We start from the raw sequence: 21832 nt of genomic DNA, 5'->3' as shown, positions 1-21832 counted from the left end.
TGTGTAAGTTATTTTCGCATGTATTACATCGACACAGCATACGAACAATGACTTCAGCCCAGCGCCTAATGCCAGATTTTGTGATCGACATGTGTCATGTTGCGGGCAATGTACACCCGCCAGGACTGCAACACGATGCCTCTCACTCAATGATTCCGCCAATTTCGCTGGACGTTTTCGAGTCTGCAACAATAAGTGAGGTTAGGAGTGCGCATGACTCTGGCTATCAAATGCCCTTGTTCCTGCCACATGTGTCCTCCCTCATCGACTGTGCAGTTACATCTTATGGGTCTCTGTGCAGTTCGGGACCAATGCCGAATCCTCCAATTCTTCGTCGGACAACCTACTACCGCCAGGACAATGATTTGCACCGCAATCCATACAGTACCACGCAGATACCTACCATGTGGCCAGAACTGCTTCGTTCATGGGTCTACCTCTTCAGTATCCGACCACGCCCGCACCTGCCTCAGTTCAGCATCAGCACCTGCCTTCCTACTTCAGTACCTTTGACTGCAACAGGAACAATAACTTGTTATCTGTGCAAGAACTCCACCTCCGTCCCACTGCTACACCTCAGCATTTTGTGCCATGACATTCACCTTAGCCGCACACTGTTTTGAGAGGAGTGACTATGAACAGTGAACATTCACACATTCCGTTCCTCGATCGACATCATTTCCCACAATGTGCTTCTGGACAGCCCACACCTCTGCAGCCTCCCTGCAACACAGGTGACCCCGGCTCTGATCATACATCGAGCTTTCCGCAGACTAACACGCGTTCTCAAACTTTGAACTTTTTCTCACCTTTCGCCCCTACGCCAGCACCAGTCGAGCTCCTGCTACCATTCTTGGTACATCTCGGTGCCTCATCCGTGTTGGTCTTCTGCAATGCGTCAACCTGAACACACCCACAATGTGTTGGGCTTCCGCAACTGCAATTGACACATTACGGTGTCTCATCCGCGTCGGCCTTCCACGTCGTGACGGATCGCGCTCAACCACAATGTGTCACCTTCATGCTGCCACCCAAACAGCCGTCGCTGCCACATCCCCTGGAGGCACACTCTCCTGGAATACTACAGCAACAACAGCTTGATTCAGGCAGTACCCCGACGAACTCAACTCAACGTGTTCTTCTGAACATTCTATAATGCTTACCGACACTGCCACCGTTTAATCCCGACAGAGCAACAACCTGGTTCAAAATGGTGAACAAATTGTTTGACCATTACAAACTCGACGAGTGAACCAGGTATCTGTGCCTCATCAACCACGTGCACGACCAAGAGCATTTGATTGATGACCCGGTCAATGCCCCGGACTCATCTACCCGGTACACTCTAGCCAAAAAGACAGTTCTACATTGCTTTGCACACACAACTGAGGCAGCAAGACAGCAAGTGCTCCACAATGAGCAATTAGGCAATGACAAACCTTTCCAGCTCTGGAGACGGCTACGTGCCCAGGTCAGCGCTGATGTATTCTCTGACACAGCTGTCCTCGCCATCTGATCAGATAAACTATCTCCTCATATCCGCTTTGCTCTGGCTCAAAGGTCTCCTGAACCTGTCGAGCCAAGAATGACAGTTGCTCACAAGCTTCACGATGCATCACTGCTCCATTTTGCCAGCCGCTGCCTACCTGACAAGTCTCAGGTTCAGGCTCATCGCCCTGCGGCCGGATGTGGCCGGGGCTGTACTGTGCTGACCATTCTGCTCACTCCGGGAAGCAGTAAAAAAGCAACTGGGACGCCACCGGCTCCGCCATGGTCATGCCCCCTCCTGCAACCGAACCTGCTGCGGCCACCGAACCTTGGGCACTGCCACTGGCAACGAACTTTCCGCAGGAAATGCAACTGCTCTACCCGTACTGTTACTTCCACACACGGTCTGGTGAGGCGGCACGCATCTGCAGACCACCCTGCTACTTCCCAAATGCCAATCGCAGGTAGGTCTGGGTGCCGCCTCCTGCGCACAACATGACAGGCACCCTCCAGTGCTCCATTCTGTCTGGGAACGACCGGATAATTGCGGACAACTTTACATTAAAGACATTTCGTGGGGATACCTTTTCCTAGTGGACACAGGCGCCGATGTTTCACTGCTGTCTACATCCTTAGCATCGTCGAACATCTGCCCTCATCATACTTCACTGCAAGCCATGAATTCAACTACACTACAATGCTTGGGTTCAACTTCCCACGTCTTCTCACTCTCCGCAAATTGCAAACTTGAGTGGACTTTTTTGGTGTGACAAACCTATAATAGGCATTAACTTCTTGCAACACTACAGATTTTCACCGGTCCTAGTGCATAACACCGTGTTTCATCATCTGTCCAAGACTCGCTTCCCCAGCGCTCCATCGAGCAACCCCCACCGTGAACAACAGTCCAGGCCCATCTCATCCATACATACATGCTCGTCTCTGTCAACGACGTTACAATAAACCACGCACAAGTGCCTTGTCAATCTGGAACACGTCGCTTGCCTATGCAAGGAAAACTTCGAGCTCTCCCTCCGGCTCCACAAAACACAGCTCCAGCTCTCCAATGCAGCAATTGAGCCTCTGTTTGTTTACCTCCTGCTACCCCTCGAAACTGTGCTATCAAGACTGCCATAACGTGTACTGGCAGTTCCACAGGGCCACACCCTCCTAACATGGCACCGTTTGACACTCGGCCGGACACAAGTGCTCATGCGCGACAAGTGTCAATGTTCCCGAACTGATTTCTCCTACCCCGCCCCTTGCAGACGGCACCTCGTACTGTGCAACTTCAGCTCGTGCACGCCACCGTGCGACCACCACTGACAACACAAACAGTGCACTGGCGCCAAGCGTTAGGCTGCAACCGTGCTGCCACAGGCCGTGCCCTCAGACAGTGGCTCACTTATGTCTCACGAGCTCTACCGAGCTTACCAATCAGACCACGGTGACACTACTTCGGGATGGCGGCCATCTTGTCGCGTTGACTACTGGGCCACTTTGTCGCCTCGGCTTCTGTCGGATCCGCCCAGTGGCTCTGAACACGACGACCACGCCTTGCATGCCTCCTGCCCGCCACGCATTGTAAACAAACTGCCTCCCATCCCTCCCAGAACATTTCCGTCATCACCAACGACATGGCTCAAAAGCTTCGCCTCATGTCAGGTCCCCTGATCTACAGTAAACCACGTCGACTATGTTTCGAGTGCCTCTCCGACCTTAAAAATCAGATTTCTGAACTACTAAGCTCCGGCATCATTGAACCCTCTGCCAGAAGCTGCTCTACACCCATACATATGACACCCAAGAAAGACAGGTCATGGGGCATGTGCGGAAACTACCGTCGACTAAACGCATAAACAATTATGGACACCTACCCCGTACCCAACATTGCCGACTTTGCCAGTTCCCTCACAGGTGCGACCACGTTCTCTATCATTGATTGCAAATGGGCCTATCACCAGATCCCCATGGCACCTGAAGACATTGAGAAGACAGCAAGCACCACCCCAATCAGGCTATTTCAGTTTCGATTCGTGCCCTTCGGTCTTAAAAACGCAACCCGGACCTGGCAACGCTTCATCAACAAAGTGCTATTCAATCTAAAATTCTGCTTTGCATATCTTGATGACATTCTTGTGTTCAGCTCCTCCATCGAGGACAACATTTGACATGTGCAAACTTTTATGAACACTCTCACGGCTGCAGGCATTGAGACCAACCAGGACAAATTGCAGCTACGTCAACCCGCTGTCACTTTTCTTGGTTTTCGGGTCACTGCCGACGGCATTTCACCACCCCCTGAGAAAGTACAAATAATACTAAACCTAACCAGACCTTTGTCATTAAAGAGGTCTGGTGCTTTCTGGGGACAGTTAATTATTATCGCCGACATCTACCTCAGGCTGCGGAGATTCGGCTCCACTGACAGACGCCTTGGCAGGAACCAACACTTCTGGATCTCGGCCCGTTCCATGGACCCCTGCTATGACTGACTCAAGAATCTTCTTGTCATCAAGGCCTGTACCATCTCACATCCTCATCCCAATGCACTGCTTTTCGTCACCACAGATGTGAGCAATACTGCCTCTGCAGTTCTTCTCGTGCAAGCTCACCAATGCACAACGGAAATATTCCGCGTTTGACTGGGAGTTGCTCTCGGTCTACGAAGCAATTAAGCATTTTAAGACTGACATTGAGAGATGCCCTTTCTATTTTTTAATGGATGACAAACCCCTAGCTGCAGCTATTACAAACCCGCCAGCTGACCCGCCTCCTCGCCGCTTCAGATACATGGGCTTCATATCTCAGTTCACCACCGATGTCAGACACATAAAGGGTGCTGACAATATAGTTGCTGATTTCCTTTCATAAGTCAATGCCATCCATTCACTGTTAGACCTCTCTGAACTGCCTAACCTACAACCCGCCGATGAGGAAACACAAAACCTGGTTTCAGACTCTACTTCTTCACTGCACTTCGCCCGCACCACCTTCCCTGGCATTTCTGGTGACGTCTGGTGGGATGACAGTATGGGCACATTATGCCCCCTCATCCCAACCACACTCCATCGAGCTGTCTTCAACACATTGCATAATTTAGCCCACCCCGGTGTTTGTGCATCCACTCACCTCGTAGCGGAGCGCTTTGTGTGGAGAAATGTCAACAAGAACTGCCAGAAATAGGCATGCTCCTGCGTCGCGTGCCAACGCTGCAAAGTACACAAGCACACTTCACCCCCCCTCGGCGCCTTTTCGATCCCTTTTGGGTGTTTCCAGCATATTCATATTGACATTGTTGGCCCCGTCTCCTCCTCTAACAGCTTTTGTTATGTTCTCTTGTCTATCGACGGAAAAACTCGCTGGGTCGAGGCTGTGCCCCTCCCCAATATTATGGCAGAAACCGTTGCTCGAGCTTTCGTCAAGTCAAGGGTATCATATTTCGGATGTCCAGCTAATATCACGACTGACCAGGGCAGACAATTTGAGTCGGCCCTGTTCGGCGCATCCTTACCACAGCATATCACCCGCAAAGTAACGGGCCAGTTGAGGGCTGGCACCGCACTTTCAATGTTGCTCTTCAATGGCACGACTCTCTATGGATGGAGGCTCTTCCCCTTGTGCTACTCGACATTCATGCGATTTATAAGGAAGACCTCAAATGCACAATAGCCGAGTTTGTATATGGCCAGAACATTGTTGTCCCTGGCGAACACGTGAGCCCTTCCATTTCTCTCTCTCAGTCTGACTTACTTTCCTTCATGGACTGCGTCAGACGCCACTTCATCAACCTCCATATCCCTCCGCCTGCCGGCCATGGCCCCCCCCCCCCCCCCCTAAGGTTCAAGTCCCGAAATCTCTGGACAATTGTGAATACATCATGTTCCGAGATGACACTGTCCCCTCCAACCTCCTTATACTGGCCCATACCGAGTTCTCCGCCACTCAGCCAACAACTATGACATCGAGATGAAAGATTCAGCTGTTACAGTCTCTCTCGACACACTTTAGCCTGCTCATGTCGAGCCTTCTTCTACCCCCCTTCAGGCCATGACCATGCCACTCACTGTCGTGGCTCGCGACACTCCGATCACTCCCTCCACGTCGGACTTACTCACTCCATCGAGTGACTTCCAGTTCCAATCATTGAGCTTTCCGATCTCGCCCTCTACTCCAGTCTCACACACTCCGTCGAGTGACCACATGCTCCCCACATCGAGCTTACCTACGATCACGCCCTCGCGCCACCCCCTTCGCTGGTCCCTTCGATCTCTCCACCATCGTCTGCTTTGCCCTGTTGATGTTGAGAGGTTTCTCACCCCTCCCCCCACCCCCCCCGTTTTGAACGTGCCCTCACTCAAGATGTTTATGCCTGTCACCCCCGGACATAATCCACGACATCTCAATAATACTGTGCGATTATACACTGTTCGTTGTGTGTTTCTCTTCATCCAGTGCTCACGACACGACCTCCGCCATTCTCTGCCACCTGGTGAAATATGTTCCCCTCCCGCCCGATGTCAACCTGGACATGCTGGTCTTGATCTTTGTTCTTGGCCATAGCATTAAATAAGTTTTGCTCATACATTAAAAAAAATCACAACTAAATAACAACACAGTCAGGTCAAATAAAATGGGTAGGGTACACCTGTTCATTATAAAGCCAAATGACAAGTGTTTAACCTACTTTAAACAGGACTCAGTATTTACAAATGTAGCTAACAATGTTCTTATAAAAACACAGATTTAATCAAATAAATAATAAATTATTAATATGAAATAAGCAAAGTTGTTTGGTAAGACTGAGGAGATGGTAGCTTTTTTCACAGCAACAGCTTCCTTTCTAATTGACTTGATTGAATTTATTTGGTATAATCATGAATAGCAGTAAAAGGTATAGTGAACTACATTGTTAATACAACGCACAGAGTAAGTTTCTGTGAGTTTCTTGTCTTTTGTTACTTTTATCTTGGCTTGTTTGTCCAGTGGACAGTCTCTTTCTTAATGGTATCTGTGAAGCATGATGAACCAATGTACAAATATCTGTTTCAAGGTACCAAATTAGAGAGTTGATGCACATGCTACTGTAGCCATATCTTGCGTTCTTAATATTATTTTTCCATAAACTCTTTCTTGTCTTTTTTTCAGTGATGAGGGCGATACAAGCAGTTGTTCTGAGGATGAAATGATGCATTACAAACAAGAATTCACAGATGAGTGTTATCAGTCATTGTCAGTACCACCTCCATCTCCTGTCCTTCCTCACCGAGAGCATCACAAAACAGCAAACAAAGTAAGATAAAATTAATATTAATAATATATTTGATTTATCTGCTACAAAATTTTACATTAATTTCATAATAATATCTGTTCTTAGGAAAGATCAGTTCCTGAGAAAACAACTCCTTCACCTCAAAGAAAAGTACTTCAGGTGGGTGAAAAAAGTTTATGTGCTTGACTGTGTAAATATCATAGTCATAACGTATGCTCATGATGTGCTTCACATTTTTAATTTCAGTGTTATTTCTTATATTGTGTTATAAAAGAGCTAGAAAAAAATGGCCATATTGATACTGTGTGGATAAAACTATTATTAATGGTAATAGATATTAGTATTTACTTATTTTTCACTCATAGACAATGCACATTGTATGACTGTTGTCCAATGTATGTACAATAGCTACATGCTTCATAACATGCAGAGGTAAAAGCCAAAACACATATATTTACTAGGTGAGAAATCCAGCATTGTCCAGGTACTTATTTACTGCTATCTCCAAGTCTTTGCATGTGTGAAATTTATTTTCAACTTGTAAAGCTTCTTTGTATACAATGTTTGAAGTAGTATGATTGGGAACTTGAACATAGACTTCGTTTGCTTCACTAACACAGAGAGCCACTTAGAGCTGTCTGTGTGAGAAGCAACTGACTCAGACTCACATCCAAAACACGCCAAGCCTGCCTTGTGCTTTGTTTACAGTCAGGGCATAACATAAGCTCAGCAGAAATTGCTCACATTTAAAGCAAAATTGATAGGAATAAATGGAATTCAGTGTTATAAAAACTCACTCACCTTCACCTCTTCCTATCAAAATTTCCTTTTCTATGATGTTACATTGGACACAAGAAACTAATGGTGAAGGATTCTGAGGAGCAATATCATTCATGTGGCTCTTGATCAGAGTTACGTTGCTTTCACTCTTGGAACAAGTTTCCAAATGGTGAGTTAAAGCCTGATGTTCATGAGCTACAGCAAGTCTCATCTCATGATCATCATCAGATTCTTGAGAATACGTATTCATCAATAGTTTAGCCTTTCTGGTTTGTTCAGGAAGATTTGATTGTTTTCTAGGCATTGCTATTCATAAACAAAATGAACTCATAGTGTAGTGACTAGGCACCCAAATCACAAAGCAAACTTAATAAAACCATTTTTACTACCAAAGAATGTAAATAAAACCTATCAAAAGAAGCAAATCAAAGTTGTTAAGTATTTCATGCAAAAAGCTTAATCAGAAAATCCATATACACTACCCAAGTAAATTAAGTTTTTGTTTGTGTTCTTAAGTTAAGATTGTGAGCACAATTTTGATACTGATGTAAACTCCCAAAAATACATCTGTCACTCAGTTTAAAAAATGTAACAGTTTCATCTATTGGTTGTTTGGTGTAGTATGGAGTGATGATTAAACACGTGCACTAAACTCAGCCTCCAAGTTTAGATAAAATTTCAGTTACAATATCTCTTTTTTGCAATGATCCAGTTTTGATAAATAAAGTGCATACATTGCCACAACACACGGTCTAGTTACCTGTGAAAATCTCTTGATAATTCGTCTTGTACTTTTGGAGATTAGCATGTTCAAACAGATGACATGGTATAGTTAGATAAAGCTTTAAACCACTTTTTTTTCTCTTGTGATCCAATTTTGGTGAAACAAAGACTGTACATTGCCCCAAGTTCCAGTGAAGGTACCTGTGAAAATCCCATGAAAATTTGTGTAGCAGTATCTGACATTAGCATTTTCAAAGACAGCAAACACAAATGACAGTTTTACAGTTTTATTGATAATAGAGATATGGCCATAATATTTACATGGAAACAGAACAAATGCACCAAATTCTTATGTCACAGCATACTGTTTGATACAGAAAAAACCCTGATGGTTCTTTACAGTTTACAAAAACAAAACTCACTATCATTATCATCAGCTTCCTTTCACAGATTAGGCTATCACCTGTTCTAAACTCACAAGCAAAATCATTCCCTCCTTTTCTGGGGTCTTCCAATATCTCTTTTCCCATTTGGCTTGTAGTTCAGGTTCTTCTGGGGAATTCTGTGACCTGTAATTCTTATGAGTTGTTTTCTCCTATCTTCAGAATTTTTTCATGCATCAGTATATTTATATTGAAAATATTTCTGTTCTAATTACTGTCTTCATTTCTTATGATGTCTCTTCTTGTGGAATTCTCTGTCCTTCTTATGAACCTCATCTCTCATCTCATCTCATCTCATCTCATCTCTCTCACAATAACACAAGAACCAACCACCATCACATTACAGAATGTCATGATGGTCTGAGGCTGAATGTAAAAATAAAGGTGAAGATAATATACTACTTGAGTAACACCCAAAAAATTTTGACAAAAAAGTGTTTGCACCATCCCTCAATTTCATTTACATTTTCCTGCCTAATCTTCCTTCGCCTTATACCAAAATCTGGAGACGAGAAGGTCCATCAGTTTGCTTGTAAAGGCTGTTAGTTCTTTTATGCGCTATATGTTTAGTGGCAATCTGTTATAAAATAAGCTCCCTGCATTTACAAGTTTTCTGTCTGCTATTTTAAGCCTTTTGCTGTGAAAATGGCTGTTCTTCCTAGTTCTTGAGTTGTGTTCGCGGACATCCCTTTTTAATGATGATACTTAAATTAACATTAAACAGGTAATTTTTTCATATATGCACAAATTAGGGACAGTTAATATTTTTTACTATTTAATTTATTTTTACAGGATTCCTGAGGTGTTAGTTTTCTTATTTATCTTATCGCTTTCTTTTGAAGGTTTAAAATTCTCTTAATATGTACATCTTTTGCTTCTCTCCATATTTTTACACAATAAAATGCATGTGGAAGTATCAGTCCATAATACATTGTAAGTATTGACTTGGGCATTTGCTTCATTAGAAACATTTGAGCTTATTTTTGAGCAGATCTTGTCAAGGTGGTTTTCCCATCAGAAGTTTGTTTATTTCTATTCATAAGAAGTTATTATGGTCCACATCTTCTAGGACTGTGTCCCTAATGCTAAGAATAAAATCCTTTGTTTGTTAGTTCTGTTTGTTTGAAATTTAGTGTCTGTTGTTTTCTTTTTGATTATGAATATGTTATTTTCTCTGAAATATCTTTCTGCCATTTGCATATCCTCACTAGCTCTCATTTCAAGATCCTTTACTGAGTTGCTACACATGTTTTCAGTACATACAGCAGATGACATGCCATTTGTGTACAAAATAAAGAGTAAAGGTCCCATACGAAACCCTGAGATACTCTGTAGTTTACCTTTAGAAAGTCAGAGTAGATTTTTTTCCCACAGAATTCACAAGTTTATTTTTTACTGGCTATGCACCCATTTTTCACAATGGAAGTTAAAGGAGGTCATTTCCTTACCACCACTTCTTGGGATTCTGTACATTAGTTGGTAAAAATGGAACCTATATAGGAGAACTTTGATATCTGGCTCTTGCTGCATTGGCACATATATATGGTGTCTGTTACCTTCGACATGCATATCTTAAAAAAATAGATGCCCTACCTATACAAAAGATAAGTAAAATACTAGCTTTTTTTGATCAACACTTGTATGTTAATCTACTGGGTGTTGTTATGCCTGAGCAATGATGCTGTGTACTTACTGCTGTTTTTTCAGTTTTCAATGTTTTCTGAATCCTTAAGCAGATATTATGGTGTTAAGTATCATTTTAACATGTTCAAGTCAGCTGTGGTGTAAACTTTTCTGGTTAAATAATATGTATGGCTTGTGAAGTCATCACAGTAGATATTTTTCCACTGTGCAGCTAGTCCATGATTGAAAGTGGTAGTGGATAAATTTATTGTAAGATAGAACATCACACATTTCTCCAAGTATCACACATTTCTCCAAGTATATTGATGCTATTGACAGTTGCTGGAAAAAAATTTTTGATTTATTTGTACAGGTAAGATTGTGGTGCATAATTCTGTCATTCATGTAGACTTCAAAACATTCATCTGTCACTAAGGTAAAATAATTTGCCACAGCAAATCTATAGAATTTCATTTAATTGTCCTTTGCTCTCTTCAGCAATTTACCTGTAGCATACCTCTTCATTATTTAACTCACATTTCCAGAAAGTAGTGTAAAATTAAAGTTGTTGTTTCAGAAACTCTGCACTATTGTTTTCATTTACATACAGTTGCGTATAGGCCAAATTTGTGGAATCATATTTTCGTGTTTATCTGTAACTTAACTATTTAACTGACTTATTCTTACTAAACTATTACATTTATCACGAGTGAAAAGTGCTTGACTTGCTGTAGAATAATTCGGTCGGGGCTTTGGTATGACAGGTGCTATAGTTTTTTCCATGTGGGTGACTGTAGTGGCGTGGGAATAGGGGAAGTAAATGAGACTCATCAGTGGTTTTGTAGGATATGTAGTAGAGATAGGAAGGTACTAGAACAGGAGGGGAAACTTGCCACCCTTCAGGCTGAGTTAGACAAGACCAGGGGAGATCTTGACAGGTTAAGGAGGGAGAATGGTAAAGAGAGGTGGGAAGTGGCAACAGCCAACAGGAGGAACAGGTGTAGAACTTTGTCTGACGGCTTCATGGTGAATGTGGAAAATAGATTTGACCTGTTGCTCCAGTTAGAAGATGGTGAACCTCAAGCAGTTGCAGGTGTAGACAGGGCACAACAAACTTTCAGCATCAAAATGAAAAGTAAGAATGTAGGGAAATCAGAAAAGAGAAAGAAAGTGTTGTTGTTAGTTAGTTCCCAGGGAAGAGCTGTTGGCCAACTTTTGCAGGATGAACTAGGATGATAGTGCTCAGAGCCATTTGAACTATTTTGAACTAGGATCAGAATACCAGGTCACCAATTTTTTTAAAACCTAGTGCTGGTCTAGAGCAGGTGACAGAGTTTTTAGGATCACTTTGCAAAGATTTCACTAAGGAAGACAACGTAGTTATAGCGGGTGGGCCAGGTAATAGTATTGACAGAGATCCTGTATACAGTATAGAGTGTGACCTGGCAAAGATTACATCAGCATCGAAGCATATTATTGTTGAGTTTGTATCTGTTATTAGATGCCATATTAAGTGTATATTGAGCACCTGCAGGTAACTTTAATCTCTTCATAAACCACCTTGAAGCTGTACTGGCCCATTTAACAACCACAAACAGAGAAATAGCGGTTGCTGGTGACTTCAACGTAGATTTCCTTAAAGACTCTCCCAATAAGAACTTATTTGAGTTAGTTACACTATCATTCAGCTTAATTCCCACTGTAAAGTTCCCCACTTGGATAACCAATTTCTCACAAACAACAATTGATAATATCTTTATAGAAAAGTCCAATGAACAAAATTATATTACAAAATCAATAGTCAATGGCCTCTCAGATCATGACGTGCAGTTCCTTCTGTTAAATGTTAACACTGAACAGGATATAAAATCTGTTAAGTCTGAGCTCAAGAGGATAATCAATAAGCCAAAAATTGATTATTTTCACACACTCCTCAGAGACATTCACTGGAGTGATGTTTACAGTTCTCAGGGCATGAATGAAAAATATAACACTTTTGCTAATTAAGTGCTTACCTTATTTGAACACTGTTTTCCCCCAAAACTAACCAAGGTTAGAGCAAAGTCTACAAAAACGCCATGGATTACTCAAGGAATAGAGGTATCTTGTAAAACAAAAAGAAAACTGTATCTGTTAATCTGAAACAGTTCCGATGTTGATGCTACAGCACATTACAAGAAGCACTGCACAAAATTAAAGACTGTGATATGGACATCAAACAAATATATCACAAGGAAAAGTCATATTAGATAACAAAATAAAGACAATATGAGATATAGTGAAGGAGGAGACCGGTAGAACCAGACATGAAGAGGGACAAATAGCATTAAGAGTTAATGATACATTAGTGACAGATGTGTATAGTGTTGCAGACCTTTTTAACAAACATTTTCTAACTGATACTGAAAAGATGGAGTTGTCAGTTTCTATAGGTGCTACTGTGAAATATCTCAGACCAGACATTTCAAGTAACTTCCATAATATGAATTTGACCCTCACTACTCTAGCAGAAGTAATGTCCATCATAAAATCTTTCAAATTAAGAACATCTAGTGGGTATGATGAAATATCAACACAGTTAATTAAAGAATGTGATTCTGAGTTAAGTGACATATTAAGCTATTTGTGTAACCAGTTGTATATCAATGGATTATTTCCTGAATGGTTGAAATATGATGAAGTCAAGCCACTGTTTAAGAAGGGAGACAAAGAAATTTCCATCCATTTTCACTTTGGTCAGCATTCTAAATTTTTTTAGAAAAGGTGATGTACAATCAGCTTTATAACCATCTTATCACAAATAACATACTATCAAAGTCGCAGTTCAGATTTCTAAAGGGTTCTGATATTGAGAAGGCTATCTACACTTATAGTGAAAATGTACTCAATTCATTAGACAAAAAATTGCAGGCAACTGGTATATTTTGTGATCTGTCAAAGGCATTTGACCGTGCAAATCACAATATTCTTTTAAGTAAATTACAATATTATGGTGTAACAGGAAATGCTGCAAAATGGTTCAAATCTTATATCTCTCGCAGGAAACAAAGGGTGTTATTAGGAAAGAGCTACCAGGCATCATCCAACTGGGAACTAATTACATGTGGCGTCCCACAAGGTTCCATCTTAGGGCCCTTACTCTTTCTTTTGTATATCAATGACCTTTCATCAGTAACATTACCAGATGCCAAGTTTGCTTTGTTTGCCGATGATACAAACATTGCAATAAATAGCAAATGAAGTGTAGTCTTAGAAAGATCCGCTAATAAAATTTTTGTGGACATTAATCACTGGTTCCTAGCCAACTCTTTGTCACTAAACTTTGAAAAACCACTCTACATGCAGCTCAGAACTTGTAAGGAGTGTCACATGAGTATATGCCTAAGATACGATGACAAGCAAATACAAGGAAAGGACAGTGTGAAATTCTTGGGAATACAGCTTGATAATAAATTCAACTGGAACGAGCACACCACAGAACGGCTGAAGCATCTTAACAAATCTTTATTTGCAATACGAATTGTGACAGACATTGGGGATATAAAAATGAAAAAGCTGGCATACTATGCTTACTTTCATTCCACAATGTCACATAGGATTATTTTTGGGGGTAATTCATCAACCCAAGCTAAAGTTTTTTGGGCACAAAAACGTGTAATAAATGTTATATGTGGTGTGAACTCAAGAACGTCCTGCAGAAGCCTGTTTAGGGAACTAGGGATACTAAATACTGCTTCCCAATATATTTATTCCTTAATGAACTTTGTCATTAAAAGTATATAACTTTTTCAAACCAACAGTTCAATTCATGGAATGTATACTAGAAATAAGAATAATCTTCACAGGGATTTAAACTCACTTACTCTTGTACAAAAAGGTGTGCATTATTCGGGAACATACATTTTCAATAACTTTCCAGCAGCCATAAAAAGCTTAACAACCAATGAAATTCAGTTTAAGAGAAGCCTAAAGGATTTATTGGTGGCCAACTCCTTCTACTCCATTGATGAATTTCTTATTAGAACCAACTGATTTGTGTGTTTTCTGTGTCTGTGTGTGTGTGTGTGTGTCTATATATATATATATATATATATATATATATATATATATATATATATATATATATATATATATATATATATATATATATATATATATATCGAACTTCTGCACCATTTCAGTACCGTAATGTGTTCATTGTAAATAAGTATTGTAGTAGTTCTATTATATGTTTATTACCTTATAAATAAATAAAAACATTTTTTTTTAATTCAGTGCATTAATGCGATCTTAGTAAATGAGTGTTTGTAAAATGATTCTTTCATATAGTGTTCATTAAAATAAATGATGATCATTCCACATGGGACCTGTGGAAGATACATTAGCTTATTTGTTTCAGTTGTAAATATTTATTATGTGTTATTGTTTTTCTGACATGTTCTACATCCTGGAGGACCTCCTCACTATGGATAAATTGGAATGAAAGTAAATCTAATCAGCTCTTGCAGCAGACTGACTGGAGCCCAATACACAAAGAAAGAAATGTTAATATTAAATTCAACCTGTTCACAGATGAATTCATGTCCCTCTTTGAAACAGTATTTCACAAGAAAACCATTAAAATTATTAAAATTAGCCCCATAATTGCACAATCAAACCCTGGATTACAAAAGGGATAAATATTTCATGTAATACATAGAAATGGTTATATATGTTACAAAGATGTTCTGAAGATCCTGCAATAAAAGAACACTACAGATTATATTGTAAAACCCTAAAAAGAATTATAAAGTGGTCAAAAACCTTACGTATTAAAAGTGAAATAGGCAACTCTAACAACAAAATAAAAACCGTCTGGCATGTCATCAAAAGGGAGCTGGGAAAAAAAGAGGAGGTGTATCCAGTGTAGAAATAAGACAGTGCAGTAATTTAATTAAAGAAACAAATGCAGTTGCAACAGTCTTAAATGAGCACTTTCTAACAGCTTCTGAGAAAACTGGCTGTAGGGGTTCAGTCAACGAGGCTATGGACCCTCTGAAAGGATCTTGTCCGTGCAAAATTAATCAAATGCTCACAGCCCCAGTTACAGTCAGTGAAGTGAAAAGGATCATCACTAAAATGCAAACCAAAATGTCATCTGGCTTTGATAATATCTCCACTAAGGTACTTAAACATTGTCATAATGCCATTTGTGTAATACTTTGCCGTATATTTAATGAATCCCTTCGACAAGGTACTGTCCCTGATAGAATGAAGTATGCCGATGTGAAAGCATTGTTGATGCTTCTAACTACCGCCCTATATCCCTTTTAACATGCTTCTCCAAAGTTCTCGAGAAACTGATGCATAGGAGAAAGGTAGAACACCTGAATTTCCACAAGGCTCTTAGTCGATGCCAATTTGGTTTCCAATCAGGCCTGTCAACTTATGATGCCATATTCTCCTTTACTAATAATGTTCTAGAAGCACTGAACAATAAATTGGCTTCAGTTGGTATTTTTTGCGACTTAACCAAAGCCTTTGACTGTGTGAGCCCTGAAATCCTTCTTTCAAAAGCAGCCTATTATGGTTTAACTGACAGAGTGGGAATGTGGCTCAGATCATACGTGACTGACAGAAAGCAGATGGTATTGCTGAATCATGAAGATGGCTCAATAGCTTCATCTGGCTGGGGAACAGTTAGTGTAGGCTTACCGCAAGGTTCGGTGCTTGGCCCTTTGCTCTTTCTTATTTTTATTAATGACCTTCCTCACTGTTCTAAGGCTACCACCAATTTACTCTTTTCACAGATGATACATCCCCTGTAATTGAAAAAACACCTGAAAATGATATTGCATCATCTGCCAACTTGGTGTTCCATGACCTAACTTTAAAACCCAGTTTATACATTTCCATGGGTCTCACAAAGTTCAAGATGACATAAGTCTAAGCTGTAATGATCAAGATATACATCAAGTTTATTCAACAAAATTTTTAGGCCTCCACATTAACAATCTGTTAAATCGGTCTTGCCATATTTTAGACTTGAGAAAAAGACTTAGTTCAGCAACTTATGCTCTACGTACTATAGCAACAACTGCTAATAGTGATGCTGTTAAGGCTGCTTATTTAGGCTACTTCCATTCATTGTTATTCTATGGCTTAATATCCTGGGGTAACCAACCAATGGCAAATAAAGTATTTGTAACTCAGAACAGAGCAATTTGAATTATAAGTGGAGTTACAGGAATTATTCATGCAGAAATCTTTTTAAAACACACAAAATATTAACAATGACCTCACAATATATCTTATCCCTTATGTGCTTTTCAGCTATGAACCTACACATGTACAAAACCAATACATCTTATCATGACTATGACACAAGAACAAAACATGACTTTCATGTTGACAGAAAAAACTTGAGTCTGATACAAAAGGGAGTATACTACTCAAGCATAAAGGTGTTTAATGCACTCCCATCTGACATAAAAAATCTTACCAGTGAAATGCCAAAATTTAAGAGTCAATTGAAGGAATATCTTCTGGAAAAACGTTTTACTCTCTTAACCAATTCTTTAATGTAACATTGTAACTTAGATGGAATATTTTACTTGTAATATTTGCTATTGCCACTTTGTAACTTAATACATCTTACACCAGTATGGGAATTCATGTTCAGGCAACTGGCACTAACAAATTCCTGCTAATGTATAGTTTGTAATATGGAAAATTGTGATTTATTATTTTATCATTTTATATCTCTGTATCACCATATAAAATGCTTAAGCCTGTAACTATTAACATACTTTGTTTCGTATACACCCATTGCAATTTACATTTGTTAGCATATACAAGTACGCTACTGTGTTAATTTATGTTGTGACTTGTTCCATATCCATGCAATTCTTTTGCATACTAGATCTATGGAACATGAACAAATAAATAAATAAATAATCTAATCTCAGCATCTATTGGTTTCTTGGTGTTATGAAACTGACAGTGCCATCTATTGGTTCTTTGGTGCACTAAGCCTTCACTAAGGTAAACATCCAAACTACTAAGATGGGCATAGTCTTAAAACTTTAAATTACATATTTATTTTTAAAAAACTGAGTTGTGATGAAATAAAAACTGGATGTTGCCCAAAGCTGTGTTCAAGTCACCTGCAGAAACATCATGAAAGTTTGTGTAGTAGTTTCAGGGGTAGCATGTTCAAACAGAGACACAACAGTTTTAGATAAAACTATAAATTGCAATATCTATCTCTTTTTTGTGCGTTCAACAGTTCTGTTGAGTTGGTGCTGCTACTTCACTATGCAGTTGTAGGATCTGAAGATTGGTGAGTAGGTGCTGAAGCAATTATCCTATTTGACTGAAAGCATCTATCTTTTGCCAATTTATGCTAATAGAGTACTCGAGTAAATGCTTTTAAACTAGAGTTGGAACCAGTTCATCAGTCATTAGTGTCCTTCCGCAGACTTTTCATCATTTTATTAATAATTATAACCATCCCTTCCATACCTGAAAGATAGTGTTCACGCTTTTCATATAATCCAGATGGGTTCAATTAATGTGACAGTGCCAATTTAGAAAGACATGTCTTAGGGACAACGTAAGAAAGTTCAGAGTAATAGAACCCAAATTTTTCCAGTAAATAAGTCCGCAAAAGTGCTATTTGTGAGATAACTGCGAATGTGTGTTTATGAGCTGCCACTGACTTAAGTATGAAATATTGGCCTGCTTATGTAAACTTTTCCATTAAGTCTTCATCTAATTGTGCTTGAATTTCATCCACAGTATAGCATACCTAGTATTTCATTGGGGAATGAAGTTCCATCACATTTTGGTTCTAATATGAGATGACATATAATGTCCAAGTATGGTGCAAGATGAATGGGTCAAGTAGGGCCAGTATTTTGATTTTCAAGGTCACCTGGCCTCAATCCTTTGAACTTTTCTGTCTAGGATCACCCCAAAAGTTAAGTATACAGCACTGTTATTGATACAGACAAAGAACTGGAGCAGTGAATTGTACAGTATTCTTAAAATTTATTAGATGGTGCAGGGGTGTTTGAAAGAATTCATGCCTCATTACAGAGACTGGTGCAGTATAGCATCCAGATGTGAGGACAGCACATGGAATGCCTTCTTTAATAGGTACCAGTGTACTAAACTGCAAAATGTAACATGCTGAAGCAGTACTGTATATCTTGTTAAGGTAGACCTAGAGTGAAATTTGAACCCAATTAGATGGGGTCTTTACTGAAAAGCTTATATTTCCAGTACATTTGTACTAGCCAGGACAATACTTCACAATGAAGTGTGTGGCAGCTCACAATGACCCAATAGCAATTACTTTCCAAAGTGCTCCTTTCTGGATCCATGTTTATTGGTACTTTTTGGCTTCTGTTATTGTATACTTTCAGCTCCATCAGCTTTCACTGCTAATTGTGAGACAGCTTGTATACAAATTTTGCATTTGTGTGCCTTTAATGCCCCTCTCAACTGGCTAAAGTGCTTCAAACTATTTGGTAGAGTCAAAACTTAAAAGAGAAACATGTCTCACATATAACACACCATTTCATCTAATTTTAATTTCCTGTTGGCAGTGCCTTAAATGCCAAATGTAGCAGGAATATTGATATAGCTGAACTAGTTAATAAAATAGCAGCTCTGTAATTCCAGTAGAAAGAGCTGGCAAAAAGCAATTGGATATTTAGATTTTTTTATAATATGGATTAAAAGATGCTTGCCAAAACATCAACATAATTTGAGAATATTTTTAACAATTCTAGTGACTACAGCATCTTGTCAGTGCAGTTTCAGTGGGTTAACAGTGATAAAAAACTATGTAATGTCGAGTATAGATGAAGAAGACTCCCAAATTCAGCTGTCTTGTCAACAGAATAGGACACAGCTGCTAAATTTGATATCAGTGACATAATCAGTGAGTTTTCTTCTCTCAGAGCAAGGACATGGAAAGTGAAATTTTAATAAAACAAATTCAGGGAAAGGAATGTGTTCACAATGCTAAATTATCGCCCCTTTTCTTTTATTTCCAATTAATAATGTAGTAACTAAGTAATACATAAAACTGATTGAAGTCAGTTTATGGCTTTATTCGTAAGCACTGTTACAGTTGGTGGCTGATTCAAATGCACACACACAGCGATACCACACCCAGCACACTCACACTCATATGTCCTAGTAGTAGGATACAGCACACCTCTCTCTCATTCAAAGTGGGCACCCAGGCGACGGAGCAGTTGCTGACAGCCTGATGAGAGACACATCCATCAGATACGGAGTGGCAGCTGGTACTGACAGGGGAGTGCGGGCACTGGGTCGTAGGGTTAAAACATGCTGGGACATGGACATGTCTGAGGGCGGTGGGCTTGTACAGCATCCGACAACAGCACTGGAGAGGAGGGTGCCATCCTGACCTCTGCATCGTCATCAGCAGGCAGGTCCCAGTGCAGAGGAGATGAGGTTGGTTCCATCAGTTACAGTGGCTAAGGTGATGATGATGGGGGATCTGGTGGAGGCAGTCCGACTGGAACAGTGGACTGGGCAATGGACCTGAGGCCAGAGACGGTCGAGCACCTGGCACCAGGAAGCTGGAACCCCAGGGCACCACATGTGGAGGACACAACCAATGAGACAGGGCACCTCCAAAGCAGGCAATGAAGGGCTCAAGGCAGAGGGCAAGGGGTGGGCTGTGCTGACAGGGGCCGCCCATCTGAACCAGAAGCTACTGGCAGTGAGCGGGATGCAACTGATCAAAATGGCACACTGCCAACCAATCTGCCATAATGGCATCATAAAGACAGTGTCTGTGGTGTTTGACAATAGTGGTCAGTATGCAAAAGGTCAGTGACCAAACCCTTGTGCCCACACCAGAAATCCTGGCCAGACAAACCCAACCACGGCGGATGCGGTGCAGGCCACAGAAAGTGGAGGAGCATGTGACGCCGCCAGCTGTGAAGCAGCTCAGCTGGGCACTGCTCCCCCATAGGCATGAAGTGATAACTGCTCAAAAAGTGGGGAAGGGCATCATCCAGTGAAAATCCACAACCAACTTGTTGATTTGGAACTTGAATGTAAGTGCCCTAGTGATTCCACCATGCCATCCCATCAGTAGAAAAAAACCTCCAACAGCATATGAATTGTGATGTCAGCCGACATCGATGCACACTGGAGAATGTAAGGAAACCGGGTATATCCATCCACAACCAAGAGCCAATAGGAATTCAAGAAGGAACCTGTAAAGTCTACATGAATGCATTCCCATGGCTGGTGGGGAGATGGCCAGCAAGATAGGGATGCCATGGGAGCAGCCTGTTGTCAGGCGCACTGCTTACAAGCCACAACAAAATGGTCGATTTTTCCATCAATCCCTGGCCAAAAAACGTGTCTCCTAGCTAACATTTTAGTGCACAAAGGTGTAGAAGCTTGCACTGTAATGCATCGCGAATGACTACTGTGTGAGAGAGGTCTTCAGTGGACAACAGCGAAACACCGCACAAACAGAGACCCGATACCACAAGGAACAATAGTTGTGCAGGGGGCAGAGCCTAACCTGGCAGTATATCTGGCCAGTAATTCTTCATGATAAAAGTTAGGATCAAGACCCACAGGAAGATGGAGCAAGGCAACCACATTGGCTTGTTTAGTCATAGATTGAAAATTAATTTCATAATTGTAGCAAGACAAGAACAGCACCCAGCATTGTAGGCGGGCTGCTGCCTTGTCAGCCATGGAAGGGTGAGGGTTAAAAAAGGAAATCAATGGTTAATGGTCAGTAATAAGGTGAAACTTGAAGCCAAATAAAAATCATGAAATTTCCAGAGCGCATACATAATGGGAAGAGCCTCTCTTTTCCACCTGTGAATAAAGCTGTTAGGCCAGAGTGAGAGATTTAGAGGCAAAAGCAATAGGTTGTTCAGATCTGTTGGCATATTGGTGTGCTAGTACACATCCAAGGCAATACTGTGAGGTGTCAGTCACAAAAACTACATACTGGTTCAGAGAGAATGTAGCTAAACAAGGAGCTGAGAGTAGTTAAGATTTCAACATCTGAAAAGCACCTTCGCAATCCGGGCTCTAGGAAAAAGGTACATTCTTGTGTAACAAGGATGCGACAGCTGTGCCAATGTGGCCATCCCTGGCAGGTATTTATGGTAGTAGACTGTCTTCCCTCAGAAGACCTGAAGCTCCTTAGTGGATGAGGGGCAAGGCATAGACGTAACAGTAGAGATGTGGTCTGGCAGAGGGCAAACCCCATCCCACGAGATCTCAAACCCAAAATAAACAATAGAAGGTTGAAAAAAATTGAGATTTTGCAAGGTTACAGAGTAAGGCTGTGGACAGTAAAACAGAAAACAAGGTGCACAAATTCCGCAAGTGACTGGCCATGGAGGAGCCCATGACGACAGTATCATCCAGATAATTAATGCAACCCAGGACATGCATAGTCAACTGATCTAAAAATCGTTGAAAAATAGCAGAGGCACTTGTCACT

At 40.8% G+C, this 21832-nt stretch overlaps 1 protein-coding gene across 1 annotated transcript in view; it reads left to right on the top strand.

Moving 5' to 3' along the window:
- LOC124788990 (cytosolic carboxypeptidase Nna1) overlaps positions 1 to 21832 on the top strand; it is a 580471-nt gene that overhangs the window by 318888 nt on the left and 239751 nt on the right. The window contains exons 13-14 of the mRNA XM_047256278.1: positions 6637 to 6781; positions 6866 to 6919. Of these exons, the coding sequence (XP_047112234.1) occupies positions 6637 to 6781; positions 6866 to 6919 (199 nt within the window). The remainder of the gene's footprint in view (positions 1 to 6636; positions 6782 to 6865; positions 6920 to 21832) is intronic.

The sequence above is a fragment of the Schistocerca piceifrons genome, chromosome 3 (genome assembly GCF_021461385.2).
Source record: "Schistocerca piceifrons isolate TAMUIC-IGC-003096 chromosome 3, iqSchPice1.1, whole genome shotgun sequence".
NCBI lineage: Eukaryota > Metazoa > Arthropoda > Insecta > Orthoptera > Acrididae > Schistocerca > Schistocerca piceifrons.
This window is presented reverse-complemented; position numbering and strand designations above follow the sequence as displayed.